The sequence below is a fragment of the Cheilinus undulatus genome, linkage group 3, assembly GCF_018320785.1.
Source record: "Cheilinus undulatus linkage group 3, ASM1832078v1, whole genome shotgun sequence".
NCBI classification, from domain to species: Eukaryota; Metazoa; Chordata; class Actinopteri; order Labriformes; family Labridae; genus Cheilinus; species Cheilinus undulatus.
In genome coordinates, this window is record NC_054867.1 from 16,139,351 (window position 1) to 16,148,854 (window position 9,504).

General features: G+C 39.0%; 1 protein-coding gene across 1 annotated transcript; it reads left to right on the forward strand.

Moving 5' to 3' along the window:
* The first annotated feature begins 355 nt into the window (after positions 1 to 355).
* Positions 356 to 7,002, forward strand: gata1a (GATA binding protein 1a). Its single transcript, XM_041817439.1, has 6 exons — positions 356 to 490; positions 3,078 to 3,292; positions 3,377 to 3,883; positions 5,991 to 6,136; positions 6,224 to 6,349; positions 6,431 to 7,002. Exons 2-6 carry the CDS (start codon positions 3,079 to 3,081, stop codon positions 6,716 to 6,718), a joined length of 1,281 nt encoding a protein of 426 aa, XP_041673373.1. The 5' UTR covers positions 356 to 490; position 3,078; the 3' UTR covers positions 6,719 to 7,002.
* The last annotated feature ends 2,502 nt before the right edge of the window (positions 7,003 to 9,504 follow it).

Consider the following 9,504-nt stretch of genomic DNA (forward strand, 5'->3'; position numbering starts at 1 on the left):
ATTTATGTGTGAATCTGTGGCAAAGTTGGCATGTTTTCCACCAAATCTGCTGAGGTTTTAGACATATATAGGAGTGTCTTTCAAATCCTTATTCTAAGGCATGTTATCAATCATAGACACAGTAGAAGGGAGACCAAGATTGAAAGCTGACACCTTCACCTTTACCACTTATTTAGATGCAAAAGCCTTCAATAGTATGCACAATATCTATAGACAAAATAAGACATTATTTGTCAGGACAGAAATTGTATTAAATTTGCCTTCATACTTGTTTTCTCTCTGAACTGAAGAGGTGTGTCTTTGAAAAAGTTGTCCCCAACCCCTCCCACAGACTGTCTCTAAACCCAAAACTTGACTGGTGGTTGTAGAAGTACTACTTGTAACCATCAGTCTATATCGAGATAGCCACACAAGCTTTGCCGCCTACCTGGGAGCAGAATTCATCTCTGGGTTCTTTCAGCTCCATCGCTCATCAGTGACATCCACACAGGTAGGTCAATCCTCCTCTCTTCTGCTCTTATAGACACCTGAAAATCCTCACTTTCAGAAGAGAACCTCTGGTTTATTACATATTTAGACATTTAAAGTTCAAAAAGTGAGGTTTAATGTCGCCTCAGAGCTTTTATTGCTCGAGTGACTGTGGCTTGTGGAGATATGAGAGGTGACCACTTTGCTTTGTGCTGATAAATTGTTTCCTGCTCAAGGAGATTGACAGTTTCTCTGCAAGTCAGGGATTATATTTAGATATTTACTGTTTTATTCATGTCTTTATAGTAAATCCATTGTTCTTCTTGTTATCACTAAAGGTGACTACAGTAACCATCATGCTGAGATATCAGGGCTGATTATTTAATATGTCATTATTCCTTTATGAAGCTTCATATTTCTCAATATAAATAATGACCTGATTATTAATCTATAATCTATTAAACTGATTAAAGCTCAAACTAATCACCCATTACTGTGCATAGAGCTTTATCTAAAAATTATCTCAGCTGAATCTACCTAAATGGGTTTTTTGTCTTCTGCTTTTATTTCTCTCTACGTCACTCTTTGTTTGTAAATTCCCAGTCAGTCTAGTCTGACAGATTTCTATTAATCAGATGAGATTAGGGTCACGTATCGGTAGAGCTTGATATATTTAGCTTTATAATATGCCGTCTATCAGATTTTCTCAGACTTTATCAGACACAATCAGCCTCGCCTCTTTCCTCTTCTCTTTCCTCTATAGATATGGCATAACTGAGGCCTTGACTGCTATTGTAGTTCTCATAATCTTCTCTGCTTCACCTTCACTTTTTCAAGTGTTCCAACTCTGAGTTATTTGCTTTATCAGTTCACCTCTAGATGATTCATTTAGAAAGAAATGATGCCTCACAAAAAGCGACAGGGCCTTTTTTGAAATAACAAAGATTCATATAAAGCGTTCTGCCTGTGAAGCTACTTGTTTTTGTTCTTGTTGAGGTGTTTCACTGTTTGTCCCCCTAAGGGCGTCCCAGAGGGCCTGTCTTTTGCATTCTTCTAACTGGCACACCTATTGTAAAAAGGCCACTTAGTAACCGTTTGGTCAATGGCTGCATCACTGCATTTATAGAGCTATGTATTTTTAGTTTTTACTTTCAGCCACTGTCAAACTTCCTTTTCCTAGAAAAGGAAGTTTAAAGAAGCCTGCTGTGAGAAGATCATCTTCCTAATAAGTTTAAGTGCTCTACTTGTTTGAAGGTGAAGACAATGGGGTTAATTAGTTACAGAATTAGTTTACTGAGGCATTAATTTTATCATGATTTCTGTTTCCAGTGTTAAAAAAGAGGAGGTTTTTGGGCGCCAGTTAGCTTAGCGGGTAGAGGATGTTGTCCTCGGCACACTGGTCGTGAGATCGATTTCGATCGAGGATGGCTTTGTGCATGTTGGTGCATGTTTTCCCCCACTCTCCGAGGTGGACTTTACTGTTACACAAAGATCAGCAATTGCCTGAAGGCCCAACTAGCAGGGGCCTCAAGCAAATGCCAGACTGACAGTTTAAAATTTTAAGAGATTTACACACTCATTAAAAGTGTAAAATATAAAGTAAATTTGATCATGTTATAGTGGCATTAGTTTTAAGAAATAGAATGTAAATGTTTGTAAAAAAAATGCGACCTTTTTTTTTTACCTTTTAATTTGGCGGTTATATTTATATATCATATAAATATATGAACAAATAAACATATTTCACCATTTTTAAATGGTTTTGGTTGGCAGAACAGAGTAAAACAGGGAAGAGAGTGGGGGAGAGACATGCGGTAAAGGGCCACAGGCCGGATTCGAACCAGGGTCGCCCACGTATGTGGGTAGCGCCTTAAACCACTCAACCATCTGCACCCCGTTTATAGACATTTTTGAATAATAAACAGTGTTTTAATTTTTTTTATTTAAAATTTATACTTTATATTTTTATAAATACATACTTCATATTAATTTTAGATATGACAAGACATTAAACACTTAAGTTGTGATTAATATCGTTATTTCTGTAGTAAATCGCAATTAATCACCCCTTTTTATCACATTTTAAAATGCCACTATTTTGCATTATACATATATGTGTGTGTGTGTGTAGGTGTGTGTATATATATATATATATATATATATATATATATATATATATATATATATGCTTGTGTTTAATTAACATTAGTATAAATTTGTAAAAATAATGATGCAAATTTAGTATCACATCACTCTGATATAATTTGGATAACATTTAGAGTCTCTAAATATACATTTTGAAATCCATCTGGACAATTTCTTTTCTAAATAAATTGTTAAGTCATTTTATTTGGTTTTTTACATCAAGTTAAAAGTAAGACTTTCTTTGATTTAAAAAAAAAAAAAGGATTTTAAAAGGGGGGAGAGCAATGGATGTGGGGGGCCCCATGCATGTGTTGGCCTAGAGCCTAGCGTCTTTCTTCAGCTGTCCTAGCAAAAAGCAAAACAAAAAAGATCCTTTAAAAAGGGCGGTTTTTAATAAAAATCCCAAAAGAGCTGTTCTTTGTCCTTGCTATGATTATGCTAAAGCTTATTGTTTGCTCCGTCAGCATGGAGGATTCATCCGAGCAGTCCCACTGGGTGTCCCCAGCTCTGCTCAGCTCAGATCCTCTGGCCAGTTTCTCCTCTGAGCCCGGCCTACTGCCTCCAGGAGAAGATGGAGAGTCCTTCTTCTCCAGCCAGGACACTGACTACACCAGTCTGTCCTCATTCTTCTCCAACCCCAGCCACAGCCGAGCGTCATCCAGCTACAGACACAGCTCGGGTCAGTCCTTTCACCTGTTGTTACCTGTTATTTCATCTTCTTCACCTGTCCAAATCGCCTCACTTGTTCTATTTTCTTCCAAAGTCCGACAGGTGCTGACCTCCCCGAGCCTCCTCACTAACTTCCAGCTGCTTGATGGGTCGAGCAGTCACTCCCTGAGCTCGCCATACAACCCCCCCACCTCCACCTGGAGCAGCAGCCCCCTCACAAAGACCACGCTCCACTCCCACACCCCAACCTCCCTCTACACCCCCACTGTCACTTCAACTTTCACCACCTCTAGAGATGGATACTCGTCTCCAAGCAGAGAGGGCAGGGATAGTCCCAGGCTGCAGGAGGCCCTAAAGGCTGAGCGCCTCAGTCCGCTTGGGGGGTCTGGGGCCAGCAACAGTTTTTTGAATCTGACTCCTGCTGCTGGGAGTCTTTACACTTCATCATCCCACTCCCACCCTCACATGCTGAGCCCCTACAGCTCGTATATGACGAGTCCACAAGAGTACAACTCTTCCAGCCTCTACTCCAGCCCTGGAGCCTGGATCAGCCCTTCGTACTCTCCCAAACTCCACAATAAAATGAGGATATCCACTCCAGGTGGGAATTGTGTTTTTAAAGTCTTTTATTAAACTACTAAACAGGCCAATTAATCATTTTAAATAAGGGTTTTCAAGACTTTTCATAAGAAAATGGAGTTCCCAGTTGCAAAAGAAAGGTATGCAGTCAAATTCCTGCAAAATGGTAGAGAAGTGAGCTGAGATAGGCTTGAAAAATATAATTTGGATACCTCCAATGCTCATGAAGCCCATGATGTGGTCAGCCCTAATTCTATTGATTAAAACTATGACTACAACGATTAGTCATACTACATTCTTCCATGAGGAAGACCAGACTGAGACAAGCTTAAAATAGTTATTTGATGATGAGACATTGATGAAAAGTCAGCCTAGTTTCAAGACTAAAATAGGACTAAAATGTGAGTGTTGGAGGTTCAAAACCGAAGAGGGGTCTGGCTGCAGATGGCCACGCTCACAGACCGTTTATCTGAGGTGTCGTATATCTCAGAGATGAAGTACTGTACATCGCCAATGAATCACATTTCCCATTTTTGATTTGTTTTTTTAAATTCATCTTTATTCACAAACAAAGTCTTGCAGTTACATAACCATTTCAGAATGTTACAGACTAAGCAGCATTTTTTGAATGAAACTGAGAGGTCAGAGGTCTAATCCTGGATTAAATTATGTATGGACCCGCTTTAGAAGTAATTACACAAACAGTTGATTACTTTAGCTCTGTTAGCCTTAGCTGACATAGCTACAGTAGCTATGTAGGCAACGTTGCTACATAAGCCACTGTAGCTAAGTTGGCTTTGGAACATGAATCTAAGCTAACATAGCAAAAGCTCATGAAGCTATGTAGATAATGTATTAATGTAGCTTACATAGCCGCTTGTGAGCTGCGTTGATATATTAACTACATTAGGTACGTTAGCTATGTTATCTATAGCTAAGTAAGCTTTAGCAGTGTGAGCTTTAGCAACTGTAGCTTAGGTTAACTTAGCTATGTAGCCAACATTGATACCTAGCTGCTTTGCAAGCTTAGGTTTAGCTACGGTAGCTACATTAGCTTTGTAGCTAAAGCTTACTTTGATGACATCGCAAAAGGTGAGCTTACAAAGGTGGTAGGTATCTATGATATCTCCTCAGCTAAGTTAGTTTTAGCTACATAGATAACATAGATACTTTGCTGTCTTGTGAGCTTAGCTTTAGCTACATTTGCTATGTAGCACACGTAGTTAAAGCTAACTTAGCTACATAGATAAAATACTTATACTTTGCTGCTTTGTGAGCTTGGTAATAACTACGTTGGCTGCATAGCTATGTTAGCTACATAGCTATGGCTACGTAGTTTATTCAGCTAACAGACCATCATAACACTGGTGTCAGGCCAAAACCTTGTACCTTCGTTTTTCATTATTTTAATTTTCTTTCATAAAACAGCACTATGGGTCAACTTTTACATCTGTGAGTTGGTTTTGGACATTTTTAACACCAAAAAAAGTGATGACTGATGCTTACCATGACCATTCAGTGTTGAAAATTTTGAAAAATACTGGGGTGTTTTTTTGTTTGTTTTTCTTCCATTCTTTGAGAAGTGGTGATTTTGGAAATAGGAGGTTTTGGCCTGACACCAGCATTAAGCTTGTAGCTGCATTAAAAAACATTTCATGGGGACGAGCTTTTCCCTGTAAGCAGACTGTTGACTCTGCTGTATTAAACATTTTATCAGGCTTTGTAATTTTTACTTTTGGTATCCAAATGATTACCTTAACCCTAAATGGAAGTCTAGGATGATTTCCATTCAAAAGTTTTAGTGTGTATTCTCATTCTGAGATGTACAGCGTCAGTGAGAGTGGCCGTCATAGATGGACATTCTGCAGACTGTCTTGTCAAAATCCAACATTTCTCCAGTGTAAGTAGAAGGAATATCAGTGTTGTCATCAGTGCATTTAAAGTGCATTTTAGTACAAACTAAAAAGGGAGGACTGGGCTTGAATGTTTTTGAGTTTTGCTGACTTGAAAGCCATTGTAAGACTTACTAATACTGGCTGTAATATCACAGAGATGTTTTTAAAAAGTAAACAAGGCATTTCGTAACTACAGCATGAATTATAACACTGATTTTCATCTGATTTGATCAGAGGCCAGAGAGTGTGTCAACTGCGGAGCCACAGCCACCCCCTTATGGCGTCGGGATGGTACAGGCCACTACCTGTGTAACGCCTGTGGACTGTACCACAAGATGAATGGTCAAAACAGGCCTCTCATCAGACCCAAGAAAAGACTGGTATGACCCACTGAGCAGTATTAAACACAAAATAACTCACTCTCAAAGCAGTTTTTAAAGCTCCGACCCTTTTTATCTTTGGTTCAGATTGTCAGCAAGCGAGCTGGAACACTGTGTGCCAACTGTCACACAAGCACAACCACACTGTGGAGACGCAACGCCAACGGAGAGCCTGTGTGTAATGCATGTGGTCTCTACTTCAAACTGCACAATGTGAGTAAAATGTCTAATTTTGTTTTGCTTCTTACCAAACATTTTAGCTTAATTTTCTAAGAATCCTGTGTGTCTTCCCAGGTCAACCGGCCCCTGACCATGAAGAAGGATGGTATTCAAACACGAAACAGAAAAGTGTCCAACAAGAACAAGAAGAGCAAGAAGACGGCCATGTTTGAACCGTACGCAGACATGACTCAGCCACCCTCCCTGGACAGCAATGGTACCCCCTTTTCCCTCGGACCTGGGACTCTCCTCACTTACAGCCACACGCCTCACCTTATCCCAACACCATCACCCCTGCACCCCTCCGCTTCCTTACCATACACGCACCACCTCAACACTGGCATGGTGCCCACACTGGTGTAATACAAAAAAGCTTGTTTGATAGTTCTACATCTGTTTTGTGCACTGAATGATGTGAATAAGGTTTTTTGTCTCATACTTTCTGTTTAAAATCTGTAGATGTGATTTTTACCAAGTTTGATGTCAGAGAGGAAATTGTCTCAGCTGTAAATACCAACACAAATTGAATTTGACTTTCATCTGTGTATCTTCAATGATCAGAATGTGAAATTATCTTCTGGTTTTGCGCTACAAAGGTCTTTTTTTTGTATTTGAAAAATTATCCTTATTATATTGTAACTCTACCAAGAATATAATAAAAGGTTTGACTTTTTCTGTTGGACTTTTTGATGTCATTTGAATGGCCAGACCACAGCGATGCCTCCTCACTGCTGTTACTGTCCTCCACTGTGCAGGTATAATAGTCTCTTTGTAGGGACAGGGCTTCACTCTGACACTGTCATTGTGCGTGTATGCAAATTCTCTATTCTGCAGAAGTGGCAAACATTCAGCTAAAGTGCAACACTCAGCCTGGGGTTTTAGATTCAGGCCAGCTTTGACAGATGTTTAGAGACTACGCACCAGATTTAAATGAACAAACATGCACGGAGTTAGACATCACGCTTCTGTGCTCACAAAAGAAAATTACTCCATGCATAACATTTCCACTCTCAGGTCTGAAGGCAAAGGTCAACCACAGGGAAGTTGCTGAGCAATGATAAAGCACATATGTTTCATGACATCATCACTTTCAGCAGAGGATTTCATTTGTTTTTATCTGCTTTATTTCATTATTGCAGACAAGGCAAAAAAAAAAAAAAAAAAAAAAAAAATGCAAAAACAGACTAATTTTAGGTCATTTGTTTGGGTGGGCCTAAAGTGTTTATAGCTTGTAAAACATCAACCCTCTGGTGCACAGTCAAGCTCTAAATGTCCTTATTTTAAGGACAACCTAGGCTCTAAGAATATGTATGCTGCAGTAATGTCACTTGCATGTTTAAAAGGTGATGGGACTATAGAGACAAAAGAAAAAATGAAACAGAAATCAAAACGCAAACGTTTTAGTGACAAAGTAAACAATAACAACTAAGCTGGTTTATTCTCCCACCTCTTGGGGATTTCCTGTCTGCAGTGACACAGAGGGCCACATCACAGGCTCTCTGTCTCTCTTCCTTTCCATTATGAGCTTTTCAGACTGTCTCCAGCTTGATCAAAATGTAAAGACGTGCCATTGATTGTTACAGCCTGTCACAATGCAATGTGGGCAAAATAGACAATATGGCAGATACCATTAGCAGCTAGTGGCAGAAACATGTTTTTTAAAAAATTGACTAAAAAGTGGCTTAAAAGATGTTAAGTATCGGAGTTACTAGTGTGAATTTAGTCGTTAAAGGCCCCGGAAAGTCACCCAAGTTTCAGGCTTGCTAAAAAGAGCCTTTGTACGTGATATGAAGGCATTGAAAGCATCACTGAACAGCCAAACAGAGGCTTCCAGAGAAAAAAAGTAAGAGGCTACGACTTCTGGTTCAAAAATTATCAAACTATTTGTGATCTTTCAGCTCCCAAACGGCTCTTCATTCAGGTACCAGTTTCCCTCCAATTGGCCCGCCAGTTTTAGCAATTTTAAAACATATGGTTGATATTTGGGCAGGCATTTTACCCCAACCATGCTCAATTTTTAAAATTGATTAAAATATCATGAAATTTTGCTCACTGGCTGGGATGTATGACACACCTGACAGAAAACATTAATGCTACACCATCCAACATGAGTCCTTAATGTATGGTGTGCCTGTGGTAGAGGATAAAAGATCATCCCTACTATCAATCAACACACAGACACACACAATCCATAAACAAATGATACAAATAATACTAATAGTATACTATACTAATAGTATACTAATAATATAAAAAATTTAAAACGATTCTCAAACCGGATCCGGCTCTTATCGTTCACATAAAAGAGCCGGCTCTTTGAACCGGCTCATTCATGAACAGCCCATCACTAGTGTCTGAAGGGATCTAGCTTACAAATATAACATGTTTTGGGGCTTTTTGAGGGTTTTGGACCATGCTGTTGGGGCTTTTTGGATAATAGATATCCATTTTATTGTTTTTTTTTCCACCTTTGGCACATTATCTATATTCAAAAAAAGTCTTTATCACTGAAAGTAATTTTAGACATATATCTCATAAATGATGTACACTTAAAATGATGAGATCTTGAAGCATCTTGGAGCATGAGGCCCTACATTTGCCAGATGGTAAAGCCACCTATGCTCATATGTATTGACATTAATACTTAATTTACCTCTAAAAGAGCCGTGCTTTATTTGAATATGCCTTATTAGTTGAATAACTATTTAGCTGTCATCAGTTTTTAAATTCTGTAATGCAAAGCTTTGAGCATGCTGTGATTGTTTACACAAGGTGTTTCAGTCTCTAATCAAATTTCAGCTCAATAAAGCAAAGAAAACTGTTTGATATTGATAAACTTACAACCAAGTGTGTCTAACTGCTTTGATTAGATTAGTTAGGCAAAGTTATTTGATTGAATCTAGTCACAAAAGCCAAATTAAAATCTATATATTCAAAAGAAAACCCACTGAGCATTTTTTGTAACGTACCTTCAATTTTAAAAAGTATTAGAAAGAAACAGAGCTGTGTGTGTTTTTTCTTCTCTGCTCTGAGCAGCAGGGCTGGGGTCACTGTCACAGGACTGGGGGATGACTGATAGGTTATCACTGACAACACAGACGCCAAACCATCCACCTGCTGCTGGCACCGCCATTCTCACCCTCCCTGTC

Coding starts and splice junctions, on each gene's coding strand:
- gata1a (XM_041817439.1), top strand. CDS start 3,079: ATGGAGGATTCATCCGAGCAGTCCCACTGGGTGTCCCCAGCTCTGCTC. Junction 3,884..5,990: donor AATGAGGATATCCACTCCAG/GTGGGAATTGTG, acceptor TGATTTGATCAG/AGGCCAGAGAGTGTGTCAAC. Junction 6,137..6,223: donor TCAGACCCAAGAAAAGACTG/GTATGACCCACT, acceptor TCTTTGGTTCAG/ATTGTCAGCAAGCGAGCTGG.